The sequence below is a fragment of the Embiotoca jacksoni genome, unplaced genomic scaffold, assembly GCF_022577435.1.
Source record: "Embiotoca jacksoni isolate LCO1_2020_lvr unplaced genomic scaffold, fEmbJac1.0.p SCAF_12, whole genome shotgun sequence".
Taxonomy (NCBI): Eukaryota; Metazoa; Chordata; class Actinopteri; family Embiotocidae; genus Embiotoca; species Embiotoca jacksoni.
In genome coordinates, this window is record NW_027185252.1 from 16,292,105 (window position 1) to 16,311,129 (window position 19,025).

The window sequence follows — 19,025 nt, forward strand, 5'->3', positions numbered from 1 at the left end:
CAGTAAAGGAGAATTCATATCTCAAGACATTTTGGGATGTCTTTTTCACATTTAGATCATGCTCTATGATTGTCTATCACGACTCCATGAAGGCTACAAACTGTGAGTGTATCAGTTTACTTTACAGTCTGTTTACAGTACATTTTTTTCAAAGATTATACATTAATAAGTGAGCTATAGTCTGTTGAAAAAGCCAGTTTTATTTGTTTAACCATAGAACAATTAATCTGTGCCTTTTGAGGGTGGACCAGATTCATATTTGAAGCTGTCTGGGACATCATCACTGTTTATATAGGTAAGCAACAATTCTCCACCAGCTTCAGAAGAATTAGTTGATTTTCTTCAGGTTTATTCAGGAAATTCTGATTGTCTCTAACCCTGCAGAAATGGGGACAGCTACAATTTCCATTTCCGGACACTGATCTGAGGGCTATAAACTGTAGTATTACCCTGTTTACACTTTCTATGGTCTGAATTGTGACCTACTCATCCACAGGTATGTGCTGTATAAGATTATTGGGCCCAACAATAAATACCAAGCACTTAGTTTCCTGCCACTTCCCATAATAAGAAAGTCCAACAGTAGCTCTCGAGGCTGCACGCAGGCTAATGTTGTATACTGTATATCTTAATGAAGGTCACAGTGAGTCATAATGTAGCTTCATGCAAATCCCTTCCGTGGTCTTCTTTTAATAGCCAGATAAATTCTCCTCTCCTTCAGGGCCACTGTCACAGCGATGACACTGAGGACTTCTGACTGATGGGTGTCAGCAGGGGGAGTATTCCCCTCAGAGGCATGTGGGTCGGGCTTTCTTTTCCGACTCATAATTTAGAGGCATGTTATCAGTAATGATTTATGGACACTGAAGGTAATATCATCTGTCAACATTTTTATAAAATATGAAATAGAAATAATAAAGTGCAGATAAGCTGAGGCTCCGCTTTTGGCCGGACATTCAGCTCCACAGATGAATGGTGGATTGTCAGTATGTGTGTGTGTGTGTATGTGTGTGTGTGTGTGTGTGTGTGTGTGTGTGTGTGTGTGTGTGTGTGTGTGTGTGTGTGTGTGTGTGTGTGTGAGAGTGTGTGTGTGTGTGTGTGAGAGTGCGTGCGTGCGTGCGTGCGTGCGTGAGTGTGATTTCTGCTTGATTGGTGGTGCTTTGTATGACTAATGCACTTTCAAGTGCTTATCACAAAATACCCATGAAATAATTTGTTGATGAGCAATTTAAAGCTCAGCTTTTTTTATGCATGACTAAATCCACTTGTATTAATGTTTTAACCATTTGATGTGCTCATGAAGGGTTTTAAAATGTTATCAATAGGTGCCAAGCTAAGTCTTAACATGCAGTAACTGCTACAGATGTTTTTTATTAAGGAGGAAAAGTATCACATATACCAAAATTTACAGTATCTGTCATTATTTCTTGCTTGAAAATGTCTGACAGTCAGAATTCACCACCTACTCTACAGTTGTTTCTGCACAAAATTAGATGATTGACGTGTGTGGAGGAGCACAGGATGGAGTGGAGCGCACCTCAATCAAATGCTGACAGCTCACAAAGAGGTGAGCTAAATAAGCAACGGCCAGGCAAGTCTTTCCTTGTTACACCACTTTGATATTTTGATTAAACAGTCAGTACCTACTAGTAGTTCTTCTAACAAGGAAGCATGCAGACAAAGATGTCACAACGACATACACATATTAACCTATCTGGGAAATGAATGAAAGTGTGGACTGTCAAGAAGCTGGTCTGTGATCGTCTTTAGGTTTTTATATTCATAATATGAAGTTATGTTTGTCACAAAAAAAAATGTCCTGCCACAAAACAGCACAACAGAATACAGATCATGCTACCTCGTCCCATGGCACATAACTCAGTATTAAAGCTGTGATTACTATTCAATGTGGTGGGAAAAGAGTTTATTATATGAGATATATGGTACATAACACAGTCACCATCAGGACTGAATCTCTGGCCTTGGAAATATGGAAAATACATAGAGTCGATTCGTATAGTACATTTGGTTTGAAAAGCATTATACAAACATAAAAGATTACATTTTCAATGCCAATATTGAGCATATGTTGTTAAAAATCAGATAAGTCACATAAGGGCCCCTCGACTTTGGAACAACCTACCTGAGGAGATAAGGCTTGCAGAATCATTAACTTCTTTTAAATCACTTCTTAAAACCCATTTTTATAGAATTGCTTTTAAGTGATGTCGTCCTTTTATGCAGTTCCTTTGTTCCCCTGTTTTTGTAAACAATAAATTGTATTCATTTCTTTATTTGTTTGTTTTCTATTCCATTTGCTCATTTTGGTTATTTGTTTGGTTTTGTTGTATTCATTACCTTAATGGCATGGTCTTTTTTGCCTCCTGTTTTCTTAAATGTTTACCGGTATTGACGTTATTATTATCATCATTATTATTATTATTATTATTATTATTATTATAAATATTGCTTCCGAAAACATCAGTATTATGGTCACCATGATTAGATTTTATTTACTTTCCACCAAAATATTTGATTTTGAAATGCTGTTATCTGAAAAAACTGTTTACTTCAAGTAACTACAGCATTATAAATCATTTTTAGAGTAATGTTTAGGCACTGGAACCTTTTGGTTGATGTTAAAGATCTTGGTCTGTGGAACATTTATTTAGAACCACAGTCTTTCCCTAACTTTAACCAAAGTGCTTTTCTTAAACCACAGATAGTCAGGATGTAAGCCCGAGGCTCTGGTGTCACAATCCGAACACTTCCTTACAGCACGTAATGCAAATCGGCATATTTTAAAAAAAAAAAGAAGAAAACTATGGCATTAAAGTTGCTTCCCAGACATTTCACTTCATTAGAAAGTCTAGAACTTATAACTGTTTTGCCATCCCTGGTGATGTTGTATTTCACTGTATTAACTCTTAGAAAGTGGGACCGTGTACTTTCTGTTATCCGAGTTGGACAACAACATTTGACTCACAACGGTATTTAAACTTTGTCTGTAATGCCCACACTGTAATGCTGAGAAGTACTGAGAACAAAATCGTTATACACCCGCCAATACGTGCTGGGCAAAGGTTTTGACTGAGAAAGACAGATTCTTTAGGTTATTTGTTCATTGTTTACAGCATGAGGCAGAGAAAGATTATTTTCAGTCCGTAGGGCATCAGTTAGAAATTCATGCTAACGCTGCACAACCCACTGCCGTCCAAAAGCAGTGGATAATATTTACATCGAAAGCACTAATCACCACGGTTCCATAAAGCCCGTCTCATATCTGTCAACATGATTCAGAACTCAACCGCAGCAGCAGAAATAAAACTTTTTATAGTGATGAAGGATTTTTGCACCACACAGATTACAAAAAAATTATGCATGGTATGTAGACTGCGGTAATGAATACGTTTTTAGTGGCAATTAAGTCTGTAATAAGAGGATGCACATTTAGACAGCAGGTACTTACGAACATGACCCTCTTGGGAATGTGGTCTGACTCAACGAGAGGATTCCTGTAGAGCCAAAGCTCCTCCGGTTGAATTACTCTCTCAAACGGCTCCAGAAACTCTGTGAATCTGTGGCAGAGAACAAAAACATCAGTTACTGACATTTAGACACGTAATGGACACATTTATACATGACTGACACACAAAGTGGTAGTTTGAGAGATTACATGACTTTTTAATGTGTGTGCAGAACATCAGGTTTCCCTTTTATTTCTGTTGTGCAGCTCAAAGAGGACTTGTTGGTTCTTCTGTTAGTACCAACACAACTGAGGTTTCACCCGAGATCACCTCCGCCGCTGTCTCACTCACTGACTGGGAACAAATTAGCATGCTCCTGCTTCCCCCAGCCCTGCCCGGCCACCCAGTGATATGTCATACCTGACCTTGTTCTCTTCGTTGTCATTTCAACAAGGTCTTTCTGTCACCGCGCTCAACAACAATTCAATACTCTGCTTGGTTCTGCAACTGAGCTCCAGGCCACAGAAATGAAAGTGTTTTAAATATTTTATTATTATTAAAAATATATTTTTATTTTAATCATCATAAATACAGTTCAAACCAGGTTGAATGCCCCTTTACTCCCTTGGGAGCAGCCTTGCATATTGTCCTTCTGTTAACTTTGGAGGAAAGTTTCTGTTAACTCTGACATGAGCATGTTAAATTAAAAACGTACGTCCTCAAACTGACCTAATCCACTGAATCAAACTTTACACAACAGACCACATGAAGTATCTTCAAATGGATGGTGTAAGTTAAAATATATATATATATCTGATGAGTTCAAGAAATTGACAAATTAAAATCAAATAAACAAGACAATGATTTATATTGTTTACAGTGTTGCTGTGACATTGTTCTCCACCAACACTGAAAAAAATATTACAGAAATTAGGTATTGATATAGGGGAATGACTGATTATATAGGCTAACCTCCATGTGTTCATTATGGTCAGGAGCTTGTTAAACTGTTAAATCTATCATAAGTACAGTACATACACTGAAGTGCTGCTTCATCTAAGATGTAAATATAGTTTAAATTTGTATACATGGCTCAGTCGCATACGTCTTCAGTTTGACTCCCACACGTCCACTGATGCTATTTAATAAAAGCAAAATGCACCCCAAAAAGTTTGCTTAAAACATGCCTTATCCTACAGCAGTAAAAAGTTTAAAAAAAAAACTTTGTTAAGTATTTTCTCGGGTCCAGTGTGCTCCACACGAATTACTTCGATCTACGAGGAGACAGTAATTGAGTTATGCTCTCCACAACAACTACAAGCCCTTCAGCAAGGAGCATTTATCTGCTCCAGTAGAGATGCGCAGTGGCAGCAGAAGAAAAGTGAGGACATTCTGGATCCTGAGCAGCTTCTCAGTGCGAGTCCAGCAGTGGAAACGTGAGGAAGTCCACTGACTGAGCACCACATGTATCTTCTGTAAACCTTTCCTACATAAGATGGATGTGCTGCCAATTTTCTTGTTTTTTCTTTTCAGGGAACTAAATTATACATTTTTAATCTCTGCAGAAGACATGCAGCATATTCGACACTGTGGAGAGTATATTTGTTGGTTCACTGATAACAATGTGTCATCATATTTTCGCAAAAGAACAGCCTAATCAGTACTGGCTCATTTTACACCTTGCTGAGCCCGCATGCATGATTCACTTCAGCCGCATAACATTCACGGTATGTGGCGCACAATGAATTATACACTGCTAATGATACACAATATGCTTCATGAATTACTCCCATTTTCCCAGCTTGTCCTCTCCTCAGCTCTCTCGTTCAGGCGTCAGTGACTGGGAATGTTATTTTAGTCCCAGGGGGATTCAAAGCAGAGCAAAAACAGATAGTCAGTCGAGGCAGACCTCAACTTCAACTCTGATATATACACGCATGCACGCACACACACACACACACACACACACACACACACACACACACACACACACACACACACACACACACACAACGAACAAACTAAACCTCCATTATGAAAACACACAGAGCTCTCGGACCATTAAATACTGCAATGATCTACCCGTCACTCTGCAAGGCTTATCTTGCATCCAACCCTTGACGTCTTAATGAGTTTGAGGCAGACACTCCCTGAAGGTAACTACACTGATAAAAGTCCTCCTCACATTATTTTCCTTAACTGGTCATCTTACAATACACGGCCTCCACAAACCTGCTGCAGAGCGTTACCTTACAGAAAAAACACACAAGTTTCCCATGCTTCCACATGTATGACACATGTTTACCACATGTTGAAACATATGATAACGGGGAAAATATGTGAAGAGGTTTTCACATGCGAGTCTACATGCGCTTCACACATTACACAATGAAAATGTCGCAAAACAACATTTCCAATGTGCACAATCATATGTGTATGTGGTTACAAGGACTGACTTTAGCTAATGACACCAAAATAACTTGTGGATAAATTGTATTGAAATTGTATTTCATGAGAGAAGTTGAATAGGAGTCTATGAATCAGAAGACTTTTTGGAGCCAACCCCTAGTGGCACTCGATGGTATTGCAGTTTAAGGCACTTCCGCATCGGCCTCACTTTTTAGACCCGGAAGCTACGGCCACTTTTATATACGTCTATGGTTTTTGCACGTGTGAAATTTATGTTTTTACTGTAAGGGTTATTACCTCTTTGTGTAACAGTTTTTATTGGTCATGGCTGAGTTGCCATTCCCACAATAATAATCATCATCATCATCATTCATAATTGTTCATCATAAAAAAAATAATTTGGATTGACATGCAGCTATATTTTGCTATGACTGGCAATGGATACCTCAATTTTCACCATGTCATTACATCTTCAGGAGTTTGTTTGTTGGGAGGGCTCTCTCTCATAAGCTCAAAATAAAATGCCTTTTGGACATGTAATATTCCTCCGTCTTTTGGAGATTTTGTATCAAATCTCCAACAAATCAATGCCACCCTCAAAGGATCTCTCTTGGCTCGAGATTCAGATTGAATTTTTTGCCTTATCTTGTTTTTTTTTATTTTATTAAAAGACAAACTACAATATGGTTTAGGCACACTTTGAAAGCTCCAGGCTCCAAACACAGCTGGTATTAATCAAGGCTTCATCCTTGTTTCCACAGATAGAAGTGCCTGGCCTAATGTGGAAATGAATTTCATCTTTATTGTAATTTACAGGCTGAGGTGAACGCAGCAGGACAGTAGTGATTTACAGGCCGGTGACAAGAGGAAGCTTTGGTCTGTGTGAGGAAGGAAGGACAATGTGGATTATAGCCATATTATTGGAGCTCTCCGAGTTCGAGAGGTAATGACATACACAGCATGCACTCTAATTTATCCTGCTGGGAAATTGTAATCACATTAAATCAAAAAGCGAGACAACAAAAGCAGAGAATGGTGATGGGCTGCATTATGGCAGGAACAAAAAGCACATCCAGACAAACATAAATGTCTGATTAACAGCCAGTTTTATTGCTTTTGTTTACCTGCTAAATATTCTCCTCTTTATTCTGCTGACTGAGAGACAATTTCAGCTACAGCCACTGCAAATGACCACAAGACCTGATAGAAACATTGAGAAAAAAAACAATGAAAGAGGACCGCAATGTGGAAATGTACCAAAGAAAAGTGCAAAAAACGTTTTCAAAGGCGGATTCATCAGGGCTGTAATGAGGCCCCCTGACACGATTTTTGGCCAGAATAGACGGCTCTCTAAGTGCCCAGAAACACCAGGCACAAAAAAAAAAGTGCCCTGAATTCAGGACCGCCTGCTGGCTGCCTGGGGAGCACCTCATTCTGTTGAATCAGTTTCTGCTCTGCTCTGTGTAGAAACATTACTGGATGCTTCTATAGGGGCCAAACCATTACAGATTGTCAACACAACAGGCCTGAAGGGGAATACGTGAAGATAACCACTGTTGGCATCAAACGTTTGAAAATCTGGAGAGATTTATGGTGGGAAGCTAAATGTTTCTGCAAATTGTGAAATTGTAAAGGGCATTTGTGCTCAATGGACAGAGGGTATGCCATATATAGTATATACACAATGATTTTTACAAAGAGTAGATGATGACAACCCTTGAGTTTTGGCTTCAAATCTTCACATCTGACTGAATATTTTAGAATTTCCTCTCTTCCCTATTCTTCTCCCATAAAGCTATGCAATTGGGCCGATTTATCATCACCAATTCCTATCCATCTCTGCAAGACGCATAGCCTAAATCTGACGAGTTCTGCCACAGCCAAAGAAATGAAACTGAATTATTTCTCAAGACCTCCTCTCTCCCTACCGAGCTCAAACACTTGGGAGATTTAGCACACAGCAGCACCAGGAACAATATGAGCTGCTAATTTCAAAGCTCCTGATTCCCAATGCACTGTGGGCAGAATCTGTGGCTATGGCTTCGGGAATACATCTTCTGCTGCGCCACCGTGACGGAAAAGAAAAAAAAAAGTCATGAAATTCCTCCTTAATTTGTTAGTTATGCTGCAAAGCAATTAGGCACACAGAGGAGTAGAATAGCTTAGTTGGATTAACTTCAGGCAAACTCCCACTTTCACAAAGAAAGAAAGTCTGAAAGTGATCTTTTGGCTGAATGTGAGTATGTGTGTGCATGTGTGTGCGTGTGCGTGCATCAGCCGATCACAGATATATCCAAACGGAAGCGAAGCGTTTTTATCAACATTGATTGGACTTTATCTGCCAGCATGGATTGGCTGAGCTGCAGCCAAATGCCGGCAGCCCTTATTAAACTACATTCACAGCAGTTATCTACAGGTGCAGGGGCCCACAGAGCAGGGCTCACTCTGCAGAGCTCACTTGGTAGACAGATCATGTGACCTTCACCTCTCAAGGGGAATGGCAAATATCAGGGAGCTTTACAATGTCCACGACACACAGCCTCAATGCTCTGCACAGTACAAAGCAGTCTGTTTCAGTATCTTAGATTCAACTCTGAAAGAAGTCCCGCCCCTTCCTCAATGGTTTTTTCCTCACTTTGGTGCACTTTTCATTGAAGCTGTTCACAATGCAGCACCTGCTGTAATCCAGGGAGTCATTCAGAGGGATGCAGGCCATTTTGTCCATTTGATTGCATTTGCACTCTCAAGAGCTGCACATTTGGCAGTCAGATGAGCTACTAGGAGCTACTTATGTGTGTAGTAAAGAGGAGAGTTGTGTGTTTGTGTGTAGTGAAGGGGGGAGGTTGTAGGGCGGTTGTTTGACTCCAGATTTATCACACAATTCGAAATTACTTTTCCCGACATCACCTCATCCTTATGCCCTCCTATTAGTCTGATAGCACCCACAGGTCACCTTCGTATTACTTGAGTCATTTAATCAGAAAGCAGGGAGCTATTGAAAAGTGACTTATGAAATTTACAAGCTATTAGGATCAGAGGTTGTGCTTAGTCCGGTGGGAAATTCCCATCCTTCTGCGTCTTCTGCTTTATTTGCCAGTGGTAAATTCCCACTATTACTCTTACACGCCATCCAAAGCAATTGAATTGGACTGTTTTAAAAACTTAAACGGTCAGTGGTAAATGTTGAGAGCTTGGGCCTGTTTTATGTCTGAAAATATGTGCCAGTAGGAAGTAGAAAATACAAGAAATAGTGAGTGTTGTGAAGGGAAAGAAGAGGAGAGCAGACTTTGTTGGCTGCTGAGTTTTGTCCCAGTGGTGGATGGCACACAGACAGGCTGCTCTGGAATTGCCAAATCAGTAACATACTGCTTGAATGGCTCTCAAGATTGTCCCACCAAAATATGGCTGCTGCAAAGAGTAGTTTCAGATTACAAGGGTGATAATGCACTGACGGTAAAAAGAAAATCTGGACATTTTAAGACTGTGTAAAAATGCACTTTTACATTTCAGTAATTCAATGTGTTGCATTCTTTGAAGAACTCTAAAACACATGTTTATTGAAGATGTTGCATCATAAAGCTGATTTGACTTCACCTCAAAGTGTGTTTTAAACTGTCCATTGAACCAGACAGGTATGCTCCAAAATAAATGAAAGCATCAGCGTAACATTAAAAGTGGGACAGCACTGTTTTGGAATATTACTAAAGAGTACAAATTAGCTATTATTGCTGCTTAATGCTGAGAGTTATATAAGAAGCTCTGTCTGACGAAAACTAAATGTGTCTACCAGCAATTCTTAAGTCCCTAATGAACAATTTATAACTAAATTGTTTATTCTGTAGCAAAACAAGGTTGTAACTAAGAGTTAGGGATTCAAATGTCCTTTAATTATCGGTGGATTTTAGGGTAGGTGCTTCCAGTCTTTAAGCTAAGCTACCAAGCTGTTGGCTGTAGCTTCCTATTGAAAGGACAGGTATAACGATGCAGCATACACTGCGTGTTGTATTTTGTAGACCTCCTAATGTCAACAAAACTGACCCTTCCAAAGGTAACACTAAATGCAGGTGAGTGTGTTGGACTCTATTACAATGTAAAAGTGTGCACAACTTGGTAAAGTGGGTCAAAAACATTTTTTTTCCCATTTGAATCACATTGCATGAACACCGTATGCCTTCACGGTGCACATCAGCTAAGATGACATCAGCTTTTCTAGAGATGCGCATCTGTGAAATGTGCTGCGACAATGTTTTATTCTACAAGAGAGAAATTTGTAATGATTGAAGAATGAGAGTCACAGCAGGTGAGCCTCCATTTATCACAAAAAATCCACAACTCACACACTCAACACTGCTGGAAGGAGGAACGTACAGCACAGCTATTGTTTACAGTTCCTTAATCGACACAAGAAGAAAAAAAAATCCTGCATCTGTTATTCGAGCAAAATCAAATCTAACTCATGTGGCACAGCTGTATTGAAATAAAGACACGCGGGTATCTATGATTTAATAAAGTGCTGCTGCTGCAACTTAATTCGAGGTGAGTCACAGTGGAGAAAGAAGGAAGTTCACTGACAAACTGAAGATACACTCCTGATTTAATCATGCTGCTTTATTCTATTCATCATTGGAGCCACACTATTGTGTGATTTTGAATGAACAGGGACTTGAGGGTAACTGCACTGTTTAGGAACCGAAGTTTATGTCAGGCTGGCAGCGATGTATTCCTATTAGATTCTAGGCACTGAAAATAATGACGTTTGGGGCTACATTTCTGAGCAAAGACCAGACAGCACGGAAACAGGAGGTATTAAGTTCGGAGGTGAGGTTGTGCGTCTGGTTATGGCAATGGGTTCAAAAGCTGCAGTTTGGAGACAGAATTGAGGCTTTATTCTGAGGAGAAGCAGATCATTTCTTTAACCTTTTCCAACATAATAGTCACAGCCTGAAAACAGATCATTAAATTATATAACAAATGAAGTCAAACACCTTTTTGGGGAGAATTGCCTTCATAATTTTAATATTCTCATCTGAATTACCCATCCAGCAAACTGCACACCTAATACAATCATATTTTATCAAATTAATTACTAGGATGTGTTCAAAAAAGACACTAGGTATTTTCCGAGAGGCTTCTTCTACTGTACTCCGCTGTGCAACTTAGAATTCAGCGTGTGCATTAAATGTCACATGCCCGATCTCTGTTTCTGTTTGTGTTAGTGGGTAGATGTCAGGGCCTTGGCCAAACGTGTCAGGAATGCACAGCGTCGGTCCTGTCACAGGCAGAGGGAGAGAGTAGGGGAGCGGGACAGATGCTGAGTGACACTCAGCTAGCTCTGACTTCCCTGGAGATATCCCCTCTCAAGTTGACTAAAGAGCAGAGAAAAGAAAATACCATCCTTCACTTGTCATGCAAAACCCTGGTAAAGGATACAGTTGAAAATACAGGGTCTTTTTATCTTTCAAATACCCATCTTGGCTAATTCGATAAGGTGTATTAAAAAGCCACTTAATAATGAGAAGCCAAGCGTGGGCTGGCTTAGTCCAACTACAGGTGTCCGTTAACAATAAAAGCCCCAGAAAGACACTTTCAGAAAGGTCAGAGGCCTTCGTTTGAGACAGGTATTAGGAAATGCAGCAGTCTGAAGCTGGTAGGATGTGGCCAAAGGGACATGGAGGGATTGGGGAATCAAGGAAGCATGGTGGGGGGAAATGGCGAATTAAACTTCCTAACCCGCAGCAGGAAAGAATGGAGGCAGGCTGCTATGCACTGAAGATTTGCCAAGAGGCTTTGCAAATGCTCCCCAGGTTCAAAGCTTATATTCATTGAGCCCGCTGGGTAAATGCATCAACTCTACTAACCACATTGGTGTTGGCTCATCAGATTTGTTGAGCTTCCTCGCTCTCTATCAAATTGTATGGAGACAACTGCTACCAGCCTTAATGCTAATATATAACACTGTAGTCCAGAGCAGTTATTCTGTAATGAAATGCTGTCATTTGCTTTTATAAAGTACCCATCTGCATCCACTTGCTGTTTTTCCCACAATGAACAGGAATGAACGTACTGCATTTCAAGAAATAATGTTTCTTTCATCGGAGAGTTAAATTAGGGGATTGATAACATTGTGATGTCTGTAATAGTACAGAGACGCTGAAGCACAGAGCTGCAGCATCGCCAGAAGCCCCTTACCTAACAACCCATCGGTGCAGTGCTGCTGAAGCACACGAGAATGACGCTTCATTCTCCAGGAAATACAATGTTCACAGTTTTTTTTGATCTGGTTGAAATTCACTTACATTTTTAAAGTGCTTGAAGATCCAATTATTTCTCAAGGGTCATCCAAGAGGGCTAATAAAAACAAATGGAATGGTCAAAGTTGTCCTATTGATATTAAAGGTGTTATTGCTTGATTCACAAAATCTACTCGAAGCCTCGTTTTGAGCCACTGCTGTTTTCTCTCTGAAAGTTACTGCCCTATGCATTAGTACAAACTGAACACTCCCTGTATATGCCCTATATAAGTAGCACTACTACTACTATAATTGGAGAAACAAATTCAGTCGTGCAGCTTTTAGGCTTTGAGTCATTTCGCAAGGGTTGTGATGCTGAAAACAATTCATCCACTGTGTTAAAAACACAACAGTAGTGAGCGAGTAGGTCAAGCGGGGGGATGGGAGGGGGGGGGGGGCGTCTGATGTAAGCAGGTATTAATAGAGTTTATGTAATTACTCTCACTGACAGAAGGGGAGGCAAAAGTTTGGAACTTCAGGTCTGTAGACATGGGGAAACAGCTCGGCTGGTTCTCCCCAAAGTTCAAAGATATAACACTTCTAATCAACACGGTAAATGTGTTTAATTCACACAAACAAAGATGTAAAAACATGTGGTTTAGAGGATTTTTGTGCTGTAACTATTTCTTGCCAAACAACCTGCAACGAAAACAGAACTGAGAAGAGTTACTGCGCTCAGCTGTTGTTTTCAATTGCTGACAGCTAAAACTACCAATGGTTGTTTTTACATTTCTGACTATACAGAGTAAAAAAAAAAAAAATAAGCTACAGTTTTCCTCCAAAAATTTGTATTTAGGATTTTAATTATTTGTTATATGCTTATTTTTGACAAGGCTATCCAAGAAAGTTAGTATAATCTAAGATAAGTGTTAGCTAAGCCAGGCTAATCGTATCCAGTGTCGGGCAAGGCTTCACTTCGTTACAGTTACTTTTTCAGTAACGAGACGCTTACAGAATAAACATTTACAAATGACTTTACTATTACAAGTCATGTGAGTGCTCAGCTTCCACAAGAAGCGGTCAATTTATCTGTCTGACCAGGAGTGTGATGGAGGTATCGGCATCTCGGGACCTTCATTTGAAATCCTATTTTGAGGTGTCAGCACTGCAACTAAAGGACAGCTGAGAACAACAGCAAGAAGTCACAGGTTTTTCTGTACACAATTTCTCTGAAAATACCTATTTACATGTCGTCCTCAGCTGGCTTGCGAGGAGCCCTGATAATCCTACTTTCAGGAAAGGAAATAATCACTATAGGCTGGTTGCTTGAGAAACTATAATGTTTGCATTTCTGTTTCTATTAATACAGAAGATATGACGAGTTGATGTGGAAGCTTAAAAGTTTTAACGCCCCTTTGATGTTTCTGGCGCATGAAGAAAGCAGTGTTTGCTGAGAAACATAACAAAATACATTTATGGCTGAGTAAGTAGTGATTATTTTTTAATGAGTACAAAACAATGAGTAGTTGGTGGCCTTTGTTCAAATAAAGCTGCCTTCAAATGGGGTCGTGTTTATTGCTTTTATGACAGGATACCCTCTGATCTGATGACCTCAGATCTCGAGACCTCTGAATTTTCTGAAAGCTCAGACTTTATGAGTTGTGACATATTTGCTGACGTTTTCAGTAATGTATACACATATACAAATATAAATACTGTAAATACATTTGTCACATTTGTCGTCTTGTTGTTTGTGGCATTCAAATACAACATTTCTTAGAGAGAATGTCGGGGGGTAAATGAGAAGACTTTTGACCTCCGTGTTGCCATTGCCAAGCAATGGTGTTTCCACCACTTAACGCCAAGCAAACCGCACACACGACTTCCCATGTCGTAAACAGAAGCTCACGAGCACCATTTAAAACACAACATAACTTCCACTTCTTACTGCTTATTCAGCACACCTATGTGACGGTGCGATCAGTCTTATCATTTCCCTTTATGAAGACTTCTTCACAATATGCTGAACTATTGATACAGGCTACCAACAGTATGTGGGTAGGAAAACGTTATTTCCACAGCAGACATGCTGTGATTTCAAAAGGACACTAACCCTCTGGAGAAGATCAGAAACACCTGATGTCTATCATTAATGTTTCAGAAAGTCACTGCTGTCACTGTTGGATTAAAAATAAGTTTTAAACCTAATAAGATTCATACCTACTGTAAGTTTAGGACGCATTTATTTCAACTACACTCCCCCAGCGCTCTGTAATTATCCTGCGACCTTTAGTCAAACCACGAGCGCTGAAGGTTGAACACACATGGGAATTATGTATTTATACATTAACCTTGAAATGTTTTAATCTAAAAAGTTCCACTGCATTTGAAACTGATGATTATCAAAAAATAAAAACAGAGCTTCCCGAGATCAGATAATTAATTCAGCAGGCAGAGGAACTGACACCTGTGGTCACCCCTGAGGTAAAGAAATCTATGTTCAGTACAAGCCGATGGTATATGAAGACTCTCGGGTGGGGAGGAGGGACGCTGAAAGAATGAAACAGAGACACCCTGATCGCTCTCACAGATTGGATACAGATATGGGACTGGGACACAAGACTGACCTTTATCACTGTTGTCATGCTCATTGTTCATCCTGGCAAATGTCAAAGTCAACAGCAACAGGAGAAATAGATTCCAGCTTTCAAAGTGAGGGCTGAACAAACACACTCCATGCAAGACCCACAGAGTGTTAAAGCTGGTCATTAACAAGCCAACAAACAAATACAAATGCACAAACACAGTGATATATATAATCACTTACGATACATGTACTGAAAGTTTATACAGAATGTTTTCGAAGTGTTGCTCTCACTTTTCTTGCCTCAGGCTATTTAAGTTTCATGGCCAAGGCTTGAATTCATTTTATTTTCCTTCTTTGATTTGTTGTTGTTGTCGTCTGACTACCACTCCACACCATGATTTATTTTTTTATTTTTTTTTTATCATTTGGATATTCCATAAAAATGTCAAAATTGTCATTTTGATTTTTTTTTTTTTTTCATTTTCTTGACGAGGGTGAAGTTGTTTTTAGAAGCTTTGAGTAATGTGTTACGTCCAAGAAAATAAAATTACTTTTTTTTTCATTTTTTTTTTTTCACAATCTGCTAGTGGGAATAAACAATACCCTGCTGTTGCTTACATACATTGAGATAAATCAAAGCCTTTTTTTTGTTTGTTTGTTTTCTGGGTGATGATCTGCTTTTCGGGAAAAGTTGAGGTTGACAAGGTGTCATAGCGTGAGACCCAGCCACCTTCCGGCTCAGCCAGCTCAGGTGACGTCTATATTCATTGCCCTCAATGTCAGTCATAGATGATGCAACTCCCAAACAAACACGCCATTGGCAGATAGTAGCTGGAAATAAATTATGGCTATCTTGGCTTCCAATAATCCAGTGGAATCAGAATAAACCAACCGCTTTAAGGAATGCTTTTAATGGGCTTTATGTGGAGCACAGCTTACATCTGTAAATGCCCAAACACACCCCCACAGGTTTTCAGATATTCTGTGTGATGAGACCTCGGCACAGGCTGACTGTGGGTGGAATTACCTGAGGTCAACCAACCCCAAGCACTAATGAGGATGATAAAGGCAAGAAAGCTAACAGGGGAGCGAGGGAGATGTCAGTCAAGCCCCTGTCTGTAAACACCCACACAGTCTTGAGAGGAGCTCTAATCAGACAAAATAATTGAAACCCCCTGTGTGGGTTTACTCGGCTGTACCTTTAACTGTTGTCTCCTTTGGTCATAATGGCTCGATGTGACGAAAAATCATGTATTTTATAAATGATTATTCTTGAAAACGGCTTGTGCCAGAACATCCTCTGCACCATTGGTGGCACCTCGAATATTATAACATTTGTTTGAAAATTGTTTTAAGCACATGGATTATTATCAGATAATATATGGTATACATTTATGCTAAATTATGTTGTGTTTCAATACCATGATATTGTGTGTATGCTTCATGTAGGTGTTTAATTTACAGAGCTGGTTCACTGACATGGATTATTAAAATGAAACGGAGCCATCCTTAATGTGATTAGTTAGCCGTGTGTGTTTCCTGCTATGAAAAGTCAGAAATTCAAAAGAGTAAAGACAAGATATTCTGCGTGGCAACAGTATGGTAAAGCTTTTTAGAAACCCATCAGTGATGGTGTGGCTTTAATTTAGCCACCAAAAATCCTGGAAACACACCGAGGCTCAACAGTCTCCATGCAGAATAACTAACTGGTGTCAAGAACAATTCAAAAAAACACCTGTGTGCATGTGTATGCATGTGTGTGTGTGTGTGTGTGGCATTTAAGTGTGCGGCAAGTACTCCATTACAAGTAAAAGTCTCGCATTAAAGTAAAAGAAAAGTAAAAGTTCTGATTTGGTCCGTCTGACTAATATACAGTATTATTATTATACATGTCATCATTAGATGATTAATACTGAAGCATCAGTGTTTCAGCAGCATGTTACTGTTGTAGCTGCCGCAGGTGGAGCTTGTTTGAACTACTTTATAATCCGTTTTATTTCCAGGGACAGCAGATAAATCTGAGGGGTCCTCAGATGATCACCGAGAAAAAACAAGTTCTGACCCACGAATCTGTTCTCAGTTTTTTTTACTTTTTCTGTAATTTTAGATTTTTGATGAGATATCGGATCAGTTGAAGAATCCTATTCGGTGGAGCTGTTAACAACTCTTAGACATCTGAAAATTGACCGAAAATGTAGACGGTCGAGACATCCGTCTTACAAAACTTTAATTTTTAACAATGCTCATTTTTATTGTTTGTTATCCATTGTTCCAAATCTGAAAAGATAAATGTAGTTGAGTAAAGTGTGATATTTCCTATTGTAGTGGAGTTAAAGTATTAAGTAGCATCAAATGCAAATAATCAAGTAAAGTATAAGTACCTCAGAATTTCCTTAAGTACAATACTTGAGTAAATGCACTGAGTTATTTCCAATCACTGTCAGGCAGTCCCATTACGACTGTTTGACCTTTGCAGCTCAAATTTGGATCGGTGACTCTGTATGTGTGCAGTAATAATTAGAGGGGTCTAAAAACAGTGAGCCAATTAGAGAAATAGCAGAGTGTGTCCTGAGTGAGAGTATCATTTAATAATCCAGCTCATCAGATTTCAGTGTAAACCCTCTTACAACGTTCTCTGACTTTTACAGTTTGTGTCTCTCCATCAAAGACACCATCAAAATGAGGTTGTTTTTTTTTCAATGGGGTCTCCACTACTCTTACAGCATTTATGAGACAATTATTTTTTCTAAATGTTTTTTTTTTTATTTTGTTTTTGATTTGGTGAGCGGACGCATGAGAATTTGAGGTTTGCTTTTTGACACAACTCCTCATGTGAGTCTACTTGTCATTCAGGGCGGTTTCCACTGTTCAATTTATTCTTCCTCCTGCTGTCAGGACTAAAGCTCTGTGTATGTGGCTGGAAATATAATCATCAGTTGAAGGGTGTTATTTTTTTAATGTTTCAATGATAACCATGTTTCCAGCTTCAGCTTTCTTGTAAAGCTAATAAAAATTCAATGTTGGTCCCAACAAGTTTTTTTTTTTATTTGACAACTTTATATTTTGAATTGGTAACAAAGTCGCTGTGTACCTCAGAGTTATAAAAGTTGTCACGAAGTGTCTGTACCCATTTCCTCCCATGACATTATCCATCCTCAATACAATTCATCTTACTGTGGCAAAAAAAAAAGTGAGCTATCACGGTGCTCCACGTGGTCTAAAAGATGCCACAACAGAGTCATCAAGGAAAGACAGCAGAACCCGTGGGCCTGAGGGACAAGGACACACACACACACACAAACACACAAACGCACACACGCACACACGCACACACACGCACACACACGCACACACTCTTGATGAAGGCTGCTCCAGAAGGAGAAGGGCTTGCTTGTTATATGTTTTGAGATTTGCGCCAGGACACTGCCAAATGTGCCGGTGTGTGTGTTGGACGGAGGCTCTTTCATGTCCTCAGCTCCTCATCTGCCTTTGTATGGATAAAGACTATGAAGCTGGAAATGACAGTAATGGAGCAAATACCTGAGAGCGGGGTAATAAGGAGAGGAAGTGACAGAGGGAGGTATAAGAATAGAAATTCTCTCGGCTCCGATAAAAGCTGTCACTTCCACATTGTGTCCACATCGCAGAGGTCCCCCCCTCGTCTCAGCCGACACCCACTGAGCACCAGTCATGGATCAGGTACTTCTTCATCGACTTACTAGAATGATGGGGACACTTCCATTAGTATAGAAAGTTTCCTGTAATAAAAATGGCACTTATCCTTTATATTAACATCTATTCTTGGAGTTGTTTGGGTGTTACAGACGTGCACATTTATATTCTTAACTGCTGAGATTTTATTTCCTACTTTTGTATGCTTGTTTCTTTCAAATTAAGAGCTATGTAATTATATTTGTTTAAATTTTTTCCAGTTAAATACAAATTTAATCACAACAGAGAAGTTGTTATCTTTCTGCATCATTTTAATCATGTCTTAAACATCTAAAACCGACATCCAAGATGAACATATCAGTCAGTTCATGTAGTGCTAAAAATAGAGTAGCACAGGCTCAGCCAGCAACATTTTACATAAGTTTCATTTTAATCATTAAGAATTAAAGAAGTGAGATTGTTGGATGATTTTGATTATTTGATTATCATTTGGAGGAACTGGATCGTTATTTCAGCATCATGTTGCAGATCAATGTGAAATGTAAACTGGATGAGAGTGGTAGGTAAATTCAAGCACATGAAGCACAATGAGTGGCTCTTCTTTCTTTTCTTTTTTCAACTGCCCCCCTGTAAACATGGTGGCAACTGATTGAGTTTATT

At 39.4% G+C, this 19,025-nt stretch overlaps 1 protein-coding gene across 3 annotated transcripts in view; it reads right to left on the reverse strand.

Moving 5' to 3' along the window:
- The window catches only part of plpp4 (phospholipid phosphatase 4), a 57,964-nt gene that overhangs the window by 30,579 nt on the left and 8,360 nt on the right, over nt 1-19,025 (reverse strand). For all 3 annotated transcript variants that reach the window (XM_069145109.1, XM_069145108.1, XM_069145107.1), the window contains one exon: nt 3,470-3,578. In XM_069145109.1, coding sequence (XP_069001210.1) covers nt 3,470-3,578 — 109 coding nt within the window. The remainder of the gene's footprint in view (nt 1-3,469; nt 3,579-19,025) is intronic.